The sequence below is a fragment of the Artemia franciscana genome, chromosome 6, assembly GCF_032884065.1.
Source record: "Artemia franciscana chromosome 6, ASM3288406v1, whole genome shotgun sequence".
NCBI classification, from domain to species: domain Eukaryota; kingdom Metazoa; phylum Arthropoda; class Branchiopoda; order Anostraca; family Artemiidae; genus Artemia; species Artemia franciscana.
The window spans coordinates 22139327-22156830 of record NC_088868.1 but is presented as its reverse complement, the minus strand read 5'-3'; the positions used below and the strand labels follow the sequence as shown (position 1 = coordinate 22156830).

The window sequence follows — 17504 nt, the reverse complement described above, 5'->3', positions numbered from 1 at the left end:
CTGTATTCTTGATCCGTCAAAAGCATTATCCGGCATCAGAAAAATTGAGATACGTTGATAGACATATAATTAAAAATTATTTAAAAGTGGAATACCGAAGGAAGGAAATACGGAAATCTGATTGGTAGAAACATACTCCGTATTATAAAGTAAATTTTACTATTTTAATGTTGTCTTATAGTTCTGTATATAGCCCAGGTTACATCTGGTGCCATGGGTGGATGGGGGAACCACTACAGCCCTAATAATATATCCCTTTGTTGCTTCTCATCTCGCGTGGGATCTTTTAATGGGTAATTTTAGTCTTGATTCGATGGAATCTAGTCTGCAATGCTTTACAATGGAGTTGAGGATAAATTATTTTATGAATTGCTTTTAAAATAGAATAATAATGGAAGGAAACATGAAAATCGAATTAAAAGAAGCATGTTGCTTACCATAAAGGAAGGATTTCAGTATTTTGGTGTCTTTTTTTTTGTTTTCTATCTATCTTAGGACTATATGTGGGGCCATTGGGGGGGGGGGGGACATATATTGCTAGAATAGGAAATATAATATTTAGAAAAGTGTCGATTGGGGGAATCTAGCGGTACTGTTATTTTGCTATTATATCTTTTTTTCAACGAGCCATACATTAGAGATACAATCGAAGTTTGTTTCGATTTTTTTAATCTAATTTTGTTTTTAAAATAGAAACTGATTACAGATCTTTTTTTCTTTCAGAGACAAGCTTAAGGAGTTAAATATTGCAACTGGATATCGATTCGATTCAGATAGCTATGTCGTATTATCAGGCACTCAATATAGAGTTAGGGGACGTATGAATATTCAACTCAGATTCAAAACTTTTGCTGACGATGGGCTACTTTTCCTCTGTGGTAATAGAAGTGAATTCCTTTCCTTGGATATACAAAACGGAAAAGTCCGATTCCAGGTAAAAATCGTGCCATAAAATTTAATTTTATACATAGAAAAGAAGTACGTCATCAGATATAAGAGTAGAGATTCAAAGTTCCTAAAATAGATAATGACATCATTTAGAAGTCTGTGTATTTTATTTGTACAAAGACGAATGGAATTTTGTCAGGGATTTTTTGTAAATTTATTTCATGTTAAATAATCTGACGTTAATGTGACGTTAAATAGCGAAGTGACGTTATATAATTCTGTAGATATTTATAATATGATGAAACTGTGGGGGAATAAGCTAAGAATCTTAAATTTTTGGTCTATTGTCACAGCATACTTTATCGAAGAGATTATCTAACTTGTGTTATCTAAATGACAAAGCTTTTCATATCATATTCCAGTGCCAAGCTATCTGTGGAGGAAAAGAAAAAAAAAGAAAAAGATGTCGTATATGCAGAATACCGTGGTTCAAGCAACTTATCTTGTTTTTCAAGCCAATAGATTTGCCTCGTTGTTCAAGCCAAGGGATGACAGGTTTCCTATATAGGGGTATTGCACAAGGCGGTTCTAATAGTGTACTTTTTTTTTATCTGAATGTAATTTTTGCTTTTGTTTTGGTTTGTTTTAGAAGGTAAACTTTTTATCGAAGAATTTGTCGTAGAAACTTCGAAAAGGGCTCATTTGATCAGAAATTGAAAGGGCTAATATCCTCTTTGAAAGTCGAAAGTGATTGGAGGGCAACTATCCCCCCTCCTACGCTCATCATTTCCCCAAACATATCCAATCAAAATTTTGAAATATCTATTTTTTCAACGTAGTTGAAAGGTCCAGAAGCTATGGCTTTGAGGATAACAACACTCCACGGCCTTCAGGGAAAGGGTTGTAAGTTACGCCCTGGAGGCATTTAAGATTTAGTTAGAAAGGGTGATAGCATAAACTTCGGAGGGGGCTCATTGGACTGGTAATCGGAAGTTCTATTGTCTTTTTTAAGATTCAGACTGATCGGAGGATGGATAACCCCATCCCCCACACATCTCGTATTTTCCTGGAATGCATCTGAGAGAAACTTTGAGGTGGCCATTTGTTGTCGTTGGAACTTTGGAAAAGGCTCATTCGATTGGAAATATAAAGTTCTCATGTCCTTTTTAATTGTTAAAAGTGATTGGAGAGCAACAAGCCCCACCCCCACGCCTATAAATTCCCAAAACACATCTAATCAAAATTTTGAGATATCCGTTTTCTTTAGGGTAGTTGAAAGGTCTGGAGATTATGTCTTTGAGGATGACAACCCCATCCCCCGCAATCCTCAACGCAAGGGTCTTGATGTATGTCCCAGGGGCATATAAGGTATTTATGAAAAGGGTAGGTGTGTGAACTTTAGAAGAGGCTAATTTGATCGGAAATGTATAATTCTAGTTCCTTTTAAGGGTCACACCCGATGGAGAGTAACTACCCCCCCCCCCTGACATCCTTTTTTCCCGAAACGTTTTTAATCGAAATTTGAGAGCCATTTTGTTACCAATTGTCCAAAAATCACTTAACAGTATCTTTAGGGTGGATACAGTCCCCAAGAGCCCATGGGCAAGGGTTGTAAGCCATGCCCCGGGACATACAAGGTTTGTATGGAGTGGGTGCGTGTATAATATTTGGATCGGATGAAGCTCATTTGATTGGAAGTCGGAAGTTTTAGTGCCCTTTTTAAGAGTCAAGAATGAACGGAGGGCAGTCAGCCCCCCCCCCGTAAGCTTATCATTCCCAAAAACATAAGATCGAAATTTAAGAGATATATTTTGTTCATCCTTGTTGAAAGGTCCAGTAATTGTGTCTTTGGGTTTCAACCTCCTCAGAACAAGGGCTGTAAGCTAAGCAATTCGTTCATTGTTTACACATAGTATATGTATATTGAGAAAGGTATGCATGTTTGAACTTTATTTTCTAAGAAGACGGAGGGTAATCAGATGAGCCTTTCAGAGAATATTGAGAGGAGTGTTGAACTAAATTAGAACATGTTATCGGTGTATGGATTGTCAATAGGGTGAAACACAGGAATAATTGTGTATATTAATCTGGAAAACCCGGGAAATGATCAGGAATATGATCTAAAAGCCAAAATTTGCATTCTACCAATACCACTACAACTACCACCACTACTGCTAGCAGACTACACCATTTAAGTTATTGAGGGGAAATTCGGACTACATCAAAAGACGCTATGTGCATGTAAATTGTCAAAATAGCGTATTTCAGTAATTGATTTGGGTATTAAGTTTGAACTTTGAAGGAATGCTGAAAGGGGAAGATCATCTCACCCAAAGGCAATATTGCACACTACTGCTAATAACTACTGTTACTGCTACATTTACTGCTACTACTACTTCTATTGCAACTACTTGTAAGGCTAAGAGCATTGTGATAAAAATTTTAGAACTGGATGAGCTGGATGTTCAACTGACCAAAAGGCAATATGTTAATGTTACTACTGCTAGTAGTACTAGCACTATTCAATACTATTACTACTAATATCAATACTACTACTGTGACTACTATTACAACTATGCCTAAGGATATGAAGGAATGCCAAGGAATATAGTGGAAGGAAGGTGAACTGAATCACAAAACACCGTCTGCATGCTAGTTGTCAAAAGAGTGTTACAGCAATATCTTAGGGTGTGTGAAGTTGAAACTAAGAGGGCTTGTTGTGAGGGATTCTGAACTCATCAAAAGAAAATATTTGTATCCTAATGCTACTGCTTCTTCTCATACTACTACTACTTTTACTATTATTGCTTCTTCTATTACTACTACTGCCACTAAAGCTTAAGGTACTACAATTAATTCTGCTGCTACTATTGCTGCTATAAAGACTAAGAATATTAAGGAGAAAAATTTGAGATATATAGAAAGTGTACGGAACTAATTTGAAACACACTATGCCCACAAAGTTTGTCAAGTAGCCGCATCAGGAATGTTTCGGGAGTGGTTGATGGTATCAAGCTGAAACTTGAAATTTGATGGTATCAATCTGAAATTTGTGCTAAAGGGGATGTTGAAAAAAACCGAAGGTGCTATGTGTATACCGCTACTAATGCTGCTACAACCATTTTTACTGCGCAGGCCAAGGGTATAAAGGCTAAGATTTCCGGGAGTATTTAGGATGATGTTGACCTAAATTAAAATAAACAATGAGCATATGGACTTTCAAAAATATGTCAAAGCAATATCTGAAGAGCAACTTATATTATTAAGTTAGACCTTTAAGGGTGAGTTGTGGGGGTTTTGGACTAGCCAGAAGGCACTATGTGTATACTTTTAATAATAATACTACAGTTACTGTAACTAATGACGCTAAGGGTATTAAGGTGAAACTTTTAAGGAACGTTTAGAAGAAGTTTTAATTAAAGGAAAAAACTGTATGCATACAGGTTTTCAAAAGGGCATATAAGCAATATCACAGCAGCACCCCTCTATAATAGCTAGAAATATCATTGAAACTTTTAAAAGGGCCAATTTGTTCCAAAATTAAAAGTTCTGGTACCCATTAAAGAGAAAAAAAAAGATATTGGAGGGCAAGCAGTCCTTCTCTGAATGTACTCTCAAGTACATTCAGTTTCCAACCACATCCAGTCAAAATTTTGAGACAGCCATTTTGTTCAGCATAGTAGAACGGTCCAGCAACTATGTCTCTAGGGATATTGGGCATGTCCACCCCCCACAATTGTGCAATTGGCCCCTTATGCTTTAAAACGAAATGTTGTTTTAACTAAATCAAAAAATATTGTGTTTTTGGTTGCCAATAAGACATCTCAGCGCTATATCAAGAACGACTAGAGGTATTAAGCTGAAACTTTTGGGGCTACTACTATTACTACTTCTGCTCTGACTATTTAATAAATAAAAAGAGTGCCAGTGTATCCATGTTGTCAAAGGACATATATAAAATCCTTTGGGAATTGTATTAAGTTTCGTTTTTTAGGTCAACTTCAGGAGTTTTGAAATTAAATTAAAAAATACTGTTTTTGTCAGGATTAAAAAATGTTGATAAGGTTTCTCCAATATACAAATAGCGACCCAAACTATGGATTCTGATAGAAAAAAAAACTGAAAAGATATAAAATCTTATTATTTTTTCCATGGAAAAGACTAAGTCAATAAAAAGCGAACAGAAATCAATTAAAACTTCCACAAAACAAGTTTTTCAATAAACAGTAAAGAGCACCATAAAGCCAAAAACCAGTAGAAATAAAGTCAAATGATCTCCCGAGCTTAAAACTACCACAAATCACTATCAATAAATAAATGACATTCAAAACGAATAGAAATTACAGTAACTAGCCGAGTCAACCTCAAAACGAGCAACAATGAATATGCTTAGGCCGATAACCTCCATGCCTTCTTAAGGCCAGAACATAATTTGCGCTTTACTGAAAACAAAATACTTTTTACATGTTTTAACTTTTTTATTTACATAAATAAAAGATTATCAAAACTTTAAGCAACATCAACGTATGTCAATTAAACTGATAATATACACTCGTTTGTGTTTTCATTTAATTTTTTGTTTTCCTTTTTAATCTTCACTGAGCTCCCTTTGGTCCAACCTAAATACCCCAAAAATTTCAAAATAATCAGAGAAAAAGAATCCTTGGCCTATTTTGAAATGCCGTGAATCGTCACAACCAATTTTTTTTTCGATGAACAAAATAGTGACTTTTCAATTCCCTCTGTCCCCTTGCCTCAAATCAAATTTTGAGGTCCACTTAGTCATCAAACACCTTGAAAGGTTGAAGTTGGTCCACCAAGCCGCTTGTGTGATTTTGCATGTGTGCTATTTAGATAACCTAGGCACATATTGTGTCTTTCTTTCGACTTGAATTATTACCTTATTAATAAATTTTAGTCTCAAAAAGTCTTAGGGTGCCAAACTTTTAAACAGATTTGAGACGAATTTTCGGCTCCAACCCAATCAAAGATTGAGGTCTACTCGCCCACTTCCATTGCTCCCTGAAAGATTTGATCTGATCTCCCAATTCTTCTTGGAGATGTTCCAGCTACGATTTTTGATCGTGTGGCTACATATAGTGTCTTGAGATTTACTTCGCTGTTTAGCTCTGGATAGATTCTAAATTCCATATAGGCTTATAGTGCAAGACGTTTAGTTTGGTCGAGGACAAATAATTGTTATCCCCTCACCCCTCAAACACAAAATTTGAAGTCTCCGTGTATCGCCGTACCCTACCTGAAGGTTTCAACCCTTTAAGTTCACTTGCCCCTTCGAAATTCAACTCGACCTCCGGAACCATTCCAGAGATATTGCAGATAATGTATTTTGAAAAGTCGGATAAATATTATCCGATTTTACTTTCTTTACTTTCGCACTTATTTTTAGTTAGTTATTTTTACTTTCGCACTTTCGCACTTTCTGCACTTATTTTACTTTCGGCCTGCTGTGAAATCTTTCAGGTTCCCTTTAGACTAATGTTTTTTTTTTAGCCAAGTTCAGTCTGAAACATTAAAAGCAGGCTGCAACTCAAGATAAGTCCCTTTATCAAATTAAAAAAAAAACTAGTTTTTTTTTAACTGAAAGTAAGGAGCGACATTAAAACTTAAAACGAACAGAAATTACTCCGTATATGAAATGGGTTTTCCTCTCCGCAATCCCTCGCTCTTTACGCTAAAGTTTTTAATTGTTTTAAAAAGTAGAATTGTGGCAAAGAGTCGAACTTTAGCGTAAAGAGCGAGGGATTGAGGAGGGGAAAACGCATTTCAAATACGAAGTAATTTCTGTCCGTTTTAAGTTTTTATGTCGCTTCTTACTTTCAGGTAAAAAAATATTTTTTTATTTAATTTCTGAATGTTTTTGAATTAATGCATGTTTGCTTTTGGCTCTCCGCACATAAATTATTAAAATGAAATTAGCATACTAATTTTTTTTTTGGCTAAATGGCTTTCTCTTAATTTTGATCAGACGATTTAGGAAATAAGGGGTGGGGAAGGAGGCGTAGTTGCCCTCCAGTTTTTTGGTTACTTAAAAGGCAACTAGAACTTTTAATTTTTAATGAACGTTTTATTAGAAAAAAATATACATAACTTAAGAATTAACTTACGTAACAAAATTTTATATTCTTATATTTTTATTATGTATATGAGGGGGCTTGTCCCCTCGTTAATACTTCGCTCTTTATCCTAAGTCTTAAGTTTTGTCCCAATTCTTTAAGAATGATCCCTGAATCAGAAAGGCCGTAGAATAAGTAGTTGAAATTACTAAAAATACTTTAGCATAAAGAGCGATGTATTTATCTCCTCCTAAATACCTCGCTCTGTATGCTAAAGTATTTTTAGAACCCCTTAGGCTTAATAATCTCTTTTCGTTTTAAGTTTTAATGCTACTCCTTACTTTCAATTGAAAAAAACTTTTTCATGTTTATTTTTTCATTGTGTTTTTTTATAGTAATGCTAGAAAATCCCGCGCCCTTTTCATTGAGTTCCTCTTCCCCCATGACATATTCCTCCAAGTAAAGATCCTCCCACATAGCCCCCTCCCCTCAACCCAACCCCCCAAACCAAAAGAATCCCCCTGAAAACGTTTGTACACTTCCTAATAACCATTACTGTATGTAGACACTGGTCAAAGTTTGTAACTTGCAGCCCCTCCCCCAGGGACTAAGGGGGAGCAAGTCATCCCCAAAGACATGGTTATCATGGTTTTCGACTATGCGGAACAAAATGGCTATCTCAAAATTTCGATCCGTTGACTTTGGGAAAAAAATGAGCGTGGGACGGGGCCTAGGTGCCCTCCAATTTTTTTTGTCACTTAGAAAGGGCACTAGAACTTTTTATATCCATTAGAGCCCACTTGCGACATTCTAGGACCACTTGGTCGATACGATGACCCCCTGGGAAAAACAAAAAACAAACAAATAAACACGCACCCGTGATCTGTCTTCTGGCAAAAAAATACGTAATTCCACATTTTTGTAGATAGGAGCTTGGAATTTTCGCTTAAGGGTTCTCTGATACGCTGAATATGATGGTGTGATTTTCGTTAATATTCTATGACTTTTAGGGGGTGTTTCTCCCTAATTTCCAAAATAAGGTAAATTTTCTCGGGCTCTTAACTTTCGATGACAAAGACTAAATTTGATGAAACTTATATATTTAAAATCAGCATGAAAATCCAATTCTTTTGATGTATCTTTTAGCATCGAAATCCCGATTTTTAGAGTTTCGTTTACTATTGAACCGGGTCGCTCCTTACTACAGTTCGTTACCACGAACTGTTTGAAAATAATCAGAGGCAACGCCATGGCGTTACCTATAGTAAAGGCCATGCGGCTTCAATGTTCTATTTATTTATTTTCCCCCAGAGGCACTTCATATGAAAGGGGTCGTCACATAAACTTCGGAAGGGGCTCATTCGATTGGAAATCTTGAGGTTTGGTGCCCTTTTCGAGTGTCAAAAGTGATCGGGGGGCAACTAGCCCCCCACGCCCTTTTTCCTAAATGCATCCGATAAAGATTATGAGATATATAAGATCATATAACGAAAAGTCCGGTGGTAATACGACCCCCCAGTCCCCGGGAGCAGGCGCTCGAAGTTATGCCCTGGAGGTATATATGGTTCTTATGGAGGGATAATTGTATAAACTTCAGAGAGGGCTCATTTGATTGGAAATTGAAATTTATAGTTCACTTTTTAAGAGTAAAAAGAGATCAGAGGGCAACTACCCTCCCCCCCCCCATCTACGCCCTTTTTTCCTCAAACCCATCCGATAACCTAGTAACTCAGTTGTAACCTAGCTTTCAGAGTGAGAACATCTCAAATAACTGGATTATATTGATTCGGAGTTCAAAGTAAAAGGATTTGGTTTGAATTGGATATTTATGAACTGTGAGTAAAACCGGTCTACTTTAGTGTGACGAAAATAACGAATTCAGTTACTTTGAAAAGGATTATTTTGAAACTAATTTTATCGGATGTTAGCTGTTTGACAGCATGGTGAGTAATAATTTGATTTGATTTTGGACTTTGGCTAATTGTCCATATTTGTTGGTTATACCATTATGACGGAATATGTACATTCGTCGGTGTTGAATTTCGTGCAATCAAATCTTAAAAAAGGAGTAAGTGATGAAGTTATTGCTAACCATGCTGTTGGGTTTTTCGATGAGAAGTCTATTATGGCGGCTAAAATAGAACTTTGGTCTCATGTTTACGAGGGTGAACGTGTGCAAAGACGCCAAGGCGATCAAGCTAATTACCGTCACATTAAGGACATGATGGAAATCTTCCAGAAATGCGACAGCGAAAATTTGTCTTTGCCTACATACGTGATTATTTTACCTACCGAGGTTCCTGTTATTCCTGCTGTGGCTTATTCTAGCTTCGCCTCAAAGCTTGTAAGCATTGATTCGGAACTTAAGCAAATCCGTGAGAAGATTTCGTCGTATGATCTTAAATTCCCCCCTCTTAGCAGCCCTGGCGCTCAGTCATTGAATCCCGATCTGACGACCGTTGTTATTTCTAAAGTCCCATCAGAATTAGATAATCCTGCCAAGCGTCGCGAAATAATAGACTCTATTCCAGGTCATGAATGTATTCACAGCATTAAGCCCTCTGGCGATAAGCTAGTGGTACGAATTGACAAGATTGCTGCAAGGAACTTTTGCAATGCCGTTCCAAATGTAATGAGAGATTGTGACGTCAAAGTAAAAGAAACAAAATATATTGGAATCATTAAAGGTATACCGACCAATTTTGATGAGGAAATGTTAATTGATTGCAATAATATTACTCATGCGAAGCGAATAGGCAATTCTTTGGCTGTTAGAGTGTTTTTTGAAAACGCTGTTGCGCTGGCTAATGCACTTCGACTTGGTATAAAGATTGGGTATGAGATATATCGAGTTTACGAATACCAACGCCCACCCAAATGCTGTTATAATTGCCAATCACCAAATCTCTTAAAATCAAATTGTGATAAAGAAAAACGCTGCTCCCGTTGCGCAGGGCAACATGAATCCTCGCCTGATTCTCCGTGCCAGGCTACACCAAAATGTGCGAACTGTCAAGGCAATCATGTGTCATTTTCAATGAAATGCCGAATTCTTCGTGAACTTCTGTCGAAACGATCGTCCTATACTAGAAAATGAGTGCTAAGACTAATTTCACTATATGTTCGTTCAATATTAACGGTACTAAGGATAAAGACGTTTCTTTAGATCAGAAATTAGAAAATTTTGATGTTTTATTCCTCCAGGAGCATCTCCTACCTTTAGTGAGCTTAAAATCCCTACAGAGAAGTAACGAACACTCAGTTTTTTCTAAAAGTGCACGCAAAACCTCTGGCAGACCATCAGGTGGCCTAGCATGTTTAATAAAAAAGACGCTGTTTTCACCCCCCCCCTTTATGCTATCACGAGAGTGATTGTTATATTGCTATTCATCTTGCCAACCTTGTCCTCATTAATGTTTATCTCCCCTGCGACCAGAAATCCCTCCGAAGTTTAACTAAATTTACAAAATTTTGCGCATTAATAAAAAGTCTTTTGAATGGCATTGAGAGTAGTGGACTGGATTGGTTATTAATCGGTGATCTGAACTGTAACATTCACTCTTCATCAGTGTGGACTGAGCTTCTGTTAGATTCCTTACCGAATAGTTACAAAATTTTGAAGAAAGATGCCTCCCATTCCTATATCCATAATAGTGGCTCACTTTCAGACATTGACCATTGTATCGTTTCTTCTGGTCTCATCTGTGGCGAAGTCCATGTTGATCAGGATGAGCGTGATTACGACCATCTCCCCCTATCCCTCACTGTTACCCTTAATGCTACTGCGGAGAAGAACCTTCGTCCCAATTCTAGAAAATGGATTTCTAAAAGAGAATGGAACAAAGCTGACTGGCCTCTTTATTTTTCTACGCTTGTTAGCCTTCTATCAACGATTAAAGTCCCTTTTAATCTGTTGTGTACAAGCGTTGGGTCCCCACAAGCCAGAATTCAGCTTAATATTTATTATAGCCACATTGTATCGTGCTTAAAGAGGTCTGAAGAAGTAGCTGTTCCCCTATGTCGCTTTAGAGCAAAAACAAGAAGTTCAATTTGGAAGAATGACCCAGAGCTCAAAACAATAAAAAATCGGGCTAAGTTGTGGCTAAAAATTTGGATAGCTTGCGGCCGCCCCTTAAGGGGTAATGTTTTCGATATTAAACAAAGAACAAAGCTTGATTTCAAACGCTATCTTCGAAAAATTAGGTACAATGGTGCTGAATTTCCTAAGTCTCCTAGCCAGTGGAAAAAAGTGATCAATGTCGCGAAGTTTGATAGATCGCCTACGGCTGACCGAATCCCTAATGTATCATGGATCAATCATTATAGTAACATTTTCGATACAGTGATATATGCGGTTCATTTTCGTTTTGCCAAGCTCTGTTCTAATCTGTTGCCTAACAAAATCATTCAAGGTCATGTACCTCCCGTTAGTGTTGACCGTGTCAAAAGAAGTGTAGAGAGACTTAAATCGAAATCTTATGATATAGACGGGATCAGTGCTTTTCACCTCAACACCGATTCGGAGGAATTAGTTTATCACTTGCAGTTACTTTTTCAGATGTGTTTATGCTCTTCTTTAGTCCCTGATTCTTTTTTAGTTGGTAACATTACGTCAATTTTGAAACGCGGTAAGGACCCAACTAGTTGCGCTTCGTATAGGCCTATTACGGTTGCTTGTACTTTAAGTAAAGTATTTGAATATGTTTTGCTCCCTGATCTCCTGTCTAATGTAGATTATATGTCTAATCAGTTTGGCTTTAAGCCGTATATAGGATGCCAACATGCTCATCGTGCTATAGTTTCGCTATTACTTGAAGCGCATAAAAATGGTTTTGAGGTTCATTTTTGTGCACTCGATGTTTCAAAAGCTTTTGATTCAATTTGTCATAGCCAACTTTGGTATTCTTTAATCCAACTTGGTGCAAATGTGTCTATTATATCAACTCTTCGTTTTTGGTATGCTAATTCATATGTTCGACTCAAGTCAGGTGACACCTACGTTGGTAATATCCCCATCCGTTCTGGTCTTAGGCAAGGAGGAGTCTTATCCCCTTATCTTTTTAATGCTTGTCTTTATTCTGTTTTGCCACGTATTAATCCATCATGTTTTTTAGGCCTAACTAATCTTTCGTACATTGCATATGCAGATGATTTACTTTTGATCAGCCGCACTAAATCTAGCTTAATTAAGTCGACCCAGCTTGTTTCTAAGTCTTTTGAGGAAATCGGCCTCAAACTTAATACTGAAAAATGTGAATATTTAGTTTTTAATGCTAAGCATCAAAGTAGTGATCTTGATTGTGGTTATTTTTCAGTTAAGCTCGTTTCTTCGATTCGGTGGCTTGGTATTAGTATTTGTTCATCTTTATCGGCTTTTCGATCCTGTGGGCTAAATGATATTAAAAGTAAACTTAAAAAAGGGTACGCGAAAATTGTCCCGAACCGAGGCAGATTTTCACGAAAGGCTTTATCCAGACTTTATTCTACATATTGCGATCATTCTATATTGTTTCTTTCCGGTTTGCGCCCGTTGTTTAATAATCAAGATTTGCAGGGCATAAGAGTTATGTATTTTCGTTATTGTAAATATTTGTTGTATCTGCCGCGTTCTTATAGAAATCAGAAGATTATCAGAAAGTTTTGTGCCACTGATATTATTTTCGTTTATAAAAAACTCTATGCTAGATTAGGTGCTGAGGCCTGTCAACGCTTGGGCCCTTACCACTCTTTGATTAGACTGTATTAATTGTATTGTTTGTGTTATTTCGTTTTTCTTTCCTTAATGTTTTTACTCCGCTTAATTTGTCAAAACAAGCGGGTAACAAATAAATTATTATTATTATTATAAAAAACTTGGAGGTACACATTTTTTTCAACTGTTCAAAGATCATATAACGAAGACTCCGTGTTCGACAAAATTCTCCATAGCTCGGTATCAGGCGTTTTATTTGTGCCCTGGGGGTATATGTGGCTCTTATGGAAGGGATGCTCGTAGAAACTTCAGAGAGGGCTCATTTGATTTGATATTGAAAATTCTAGTCCAGTTTTTGAGGGTCAGTAGAGATTGGATGGTAACTAGGCACCTCCACGCCCCTTTTTCGCCAAAGGCATCCGATAAAAATTTTCAGATAGCCGTTTTGTTAAAAATAGTTCAAAGGTCGGACAACAAAATATCAGGTGTCGACACAACCCCCCAGGGCCCGGGGGCAGGCGTTGTAAGATGTGCTCTGGATGCATATACGGTTCTTATGAAAGGGATTCTCGTATAAACTTTAGAGAAGGCTCATTTGATTGGAAATTGAAAGCTCTAGTTCCCTTTTTAAGCATCAAAAGAGATCCGAGAAGTTCTAATTTACTTATTAAGAGTCAAAAGGGCGACTAGACTCCCCCCATGTAATTTGTTCCCCCATACCCGTCCGATACACATTTTGAGACATTTTATAAAACTAGTTAAAAAATTACGTATCAAACTCCGGTGTTGCCACAACCCCCCAGGGTCCGGGGGCAGGCTTTGTAAGGTATTTCCTGGTGGTATATATGGTTCTTATGAAAGATATGCTCGTATAAACTTCAGAGAGGGCTCATTTGATTGGAAATTGAAAGTTCTAGTTCACTTTTTAAGAGTCAAAAGAGATCTGAGGGCAACTAGCCCCCCCCCCTCACCTCTTTGATTCATTTTTGTTAAAAATCCTTCAAAGATCATGTAACCAAAACCCCGGGGTCAACACAATCCCTCGAGGTTCGAGGGTAGGCTCGATTCGATTGGATTTGATTGGAAACTGAAAGTTCTAATTTAGTTTTATAAGAGTCAAAAGAGCAGAAGGCAACAATCCCTTCTACCACCCTTTTCCTCCCAAACCCGTCCGACAAAAATTTTGAGATAGTCATTTTGTTAAAAAATAGTTCAAAGGTCAGTCGGTGTCGATACAACCCCCATGACCTGGGGCAAGGCTTTGTAATTTATGCCCTGGGGGAAAATATGGTTCTTATGAAAGGGATGCTCGTATAAACTTCAGAGAGTTTTCCACATTTGACTGGAAATTAAAAGTTTTAGTTCACTTTAAGAGTCCCAGTGCAACTACGCCTTTTTCCCCAAACCCATTTGACAAAAAATTTGAGATAGTATTTTGTTAAGAATAGTTTAAAGGTCAGATCATAAAAATGTCGATGTCGATACAACCCCTCAGGGCCTAAGGGCAGGTGTTTTAAATCATGCCTTGGTATCATATATGGTTCTTACGGAATCATATATGAGGATGTTCGTATCATAGAGGGCTCATTTGATTGGAAATTTGGAAGTTCTAATTCACTTTTTAAGAGTCAGAAGAGATCAGAGGGAAACTAGCCCCCCCCCCATGTAACTTTTTCCCCCAAACCCGTCCGATACACATTTTGAGACATTTTTATATAAAAAAAATAGTTAAAAATTATATATCAAACTCTGGTGTTACCACAACCCCTCAGGGCCCAGGTGCAGGCGCTGCAAGTTATTTCCGGGGGGCGTATATGGTTCTCATGAAAGGGATGCTCGTATTAACTTCAGAGAGGGCTCATTTGATTGGAAATTGAAAGTTATAGTTCACTTTTTAAGAGTCAAAAGAGATCCGAGGGCAACTATCCCTCCCCCACCCTTTTGACTCATTTGTGTTAAAAATACTTCGAAGATCATGTAACCAAAACCCCGGGGTACGACACAATCCCACGAGGCTCGAGGTTAGGCGTTGTAAATTATTCCTTGGGGGCATAAATGGGTGTTTTGGAAGGGATGCTCGTATAAACTTCGGAGAGGGCTCATTTGATTTTAAATTGTAAGTTCTAATTTAGTTTTTAAGAGTCAAAAGAGAACGGAGTGCAAATATCCCCACACACTTTTCCTCCCAAACCCGTCCGACAAAGTTTTGAGATGATCATTTTGTTAAAAATAGATCAAAGGTCAAATGAGGAAAATTCTTGTGTCGAAGCAACCCCCAGGGCCCGGGGGAGACAGTTTAAGTTTTTCTCTTGGGGCATATATTGTTCTTATGGAAGGGATTTTTGTATAAAATTTTGTGAAGGCTCATTTGATTGAAAATTGATAAGTTCTAGATTGTATAAGTTGTCAACATACCCCCCTCCAGAGCCAGGGGAAGGGTTTAAACTTATGCTGCGGCGGCATATAAGGTTTTTATGGAAGAGATTGTCGTATAAACTTTGGAGGGGACTCAAATGATCACATATTGGAAGTTCTTAATTCACCTTTTAATAGTCAAAAGTGATCCAACGTTGACTACCCCCCCCCACCCTATATTTTTTCCCCAAATTCGCCCAATCGAATTTTTTATACAGCCATTCTGTTCAAAATAAAACAAAGATAAGATAACAAAGACTCCAGGAATAAAACACCCCCCCCCCCAGAATTTGGAGACAGGTGTTGCAAAATGTGCCCTGGGGGCATATAAGGCTCTTATGGAAGGAATGGTCCTATACACTTTGGAGGGGGCTTATTCGATTGTAAATCAGAATTTCTATTACTTTTCTCAAGAGTGAAAAGTGATCTGAGGCCAACTAGCACCCCTAAGGCCCTTTTTCTCCAAATGTTTCCAATCAAAATTTTGAGATAGCTATTTTGTTCAAAACAGTTAAATATCAAATAACAAAAGCTCCGGAGTCGACACATCCCCCTGAGCCCGGGGGCAAGTGTTGTAAGCTATGCCCGAGGGCATATAAGGTTATATGAAAGGGATGATTGTACAAACTTCAGAGATAGCTCATTTGATTGGAAATTGAAAGTTCTAGTTACCTTTTTAAGTGTCATCAAGTGACCAAAGGGTATCTACCCCCCACCCCACGCCTTTTCCCCCAAATAAATCCGATTTAATTTTTGAGATACCCATTCTGTTCAAAATAGTCCAAAATTCAAATTACTGCAAATTAGGGGTTGAGAAATCCTCCATAGCACCCGGGACGATAATTGTAACTTATGTAAGTTGTAAGTTCTTGTGAATCGAAAATGTATCAAAAAGTAACCAGTCCCCCCCCCCCTCTTGTGACTTTTTTTTCCAAATACATCTTGTTATAAATTTTTGAAACTGCTATTTTGTTCTAAATAGTCTAAAATTGAAATTACTATAACCTTGGGGTTGAGAAATCTTCCCTGGCCTCTGGGGTAAGGATTGTAACTTGTGTAAGTTTCCCATTGTTAGAATGTAAGGTTCTGTCGAAGGCGTGACCGTACTAACTTTGGAGTGGGCTCATTCGATCGAAAATTGAAATTTCTAGCTCTTTTTTAAGATTGAAAAGAGATCAATGGCCAACTAGCCCACGCCCCACTTTCCCAAAGGGCATCTGGTCAAAATTTGGAGATAGCCATTTTGTTCAAAATAGTTCAAAGGCCAAATAACTAGGCTTCCGGTATTGATTGTTTATTTGATTTCTTTTTGTTTTGGGCTTCGTTTATTCTTCAGTAGTAATTTCTGGTTGTTTTGAGTTTGAGTTATTGTAGGTTTCTGTGTCTGATGACCGAAAAATCAACCTAAGATCAACACTAAGAATTTTTAGTTTAACACATAGTCAAGGAGCACAAATAAATGTTTGAGATTTTGTCCTACTGAGAACTTTAGTTTTCATAGTGAAGTACTGGGAAATCAGACAAAATTCTCAGCATTCGCTTTATGTTGTAGTATCCTACTATATATCATTTCCCAATAAATGATCAAAGTTTGATATTGTTTAGAGAGAATAATTGAGTTTTTTCTCTGTCTTAAGAAATTGCCTCAAATTTCAATAGTTTCTTTGTCATACTTTGTTGTTAATTAAGCTGGTGTTGATTAAAAAAAATCCTTTCCGAATTTTTGTGTCATATGAAATTTAAAATCAGAAAAATACAAACCAACAATGACTCAAACTCAAACAACCAGATATTACTACTAAAGAATAAATGAACCCCAAGACGAAAAGAAATTAAAGAAAAAATCATAGAAAAACATACAACAGGTAGTAATGTAAATAAATAAATAAATCTCAAAACGGGTATAGCTTAAGTTGAATATGCAAATCCTTAAAATGAAAAAAAGAATATCACTGTTGAATTATTTTGCTGTCAGCCCTCCAATTTTTTGGTCACTTAAGAAGCCAGTGACGAAAATTGTAAATAAAGAGCATTTTTTCTTTGTTTTTTTTTCAAAATTTTGAATGATGTAAAATAAAACAATATAACTATAAATATAATTTTATTTTCTTGGGAGAACATGGTTTTTAAGCTTGTCAGAGAACTAATGCCTTAACATAGACCTGAGGCGGTTTTTGGATATCATCCACCTTGATTTTCGCCTGATTACGAGCATGATGAGAATATTTTCCAAGTACCCATCAAGGATTTGGTTTTGCAGATTGAAAGGAGAATAACCTAATTTCTTATTGAACTGTTACTATAATTGGTTTTGCATAAGTGGCTTACATTAAAGCTGATCTTAGGTATTTTCTGCATTCAGACCGAAGGACTAAAGCCTAAGGACCTGCAACTAAATTAATTAAGGTCTATCATTTAAGATTAAGGTCATAGTG

At 37.0% G+C, this 17504-nt stretch overlaps 1 protein-coding gene across 1 annotated transcript in view; it reads left to right on the top strand.

The window, feature by feature from the left end:
• The window catches only part of LOC136028191 (laminin subunit alpha-like), a 231253-nt gene that overhangs the window by 180870 nt on the left and 32879 nt on the right, over positions 1-17504 (top strand). The window contains exon 41 of the mRNA XM_065705897.1: positions 724-934. Coding sequence (XP_065561969.1) covers positions 724-934 — 211 coding nt within the window. The remainder of the gene's footprint in view (positions 1-723; positions 935-17504) is intronic.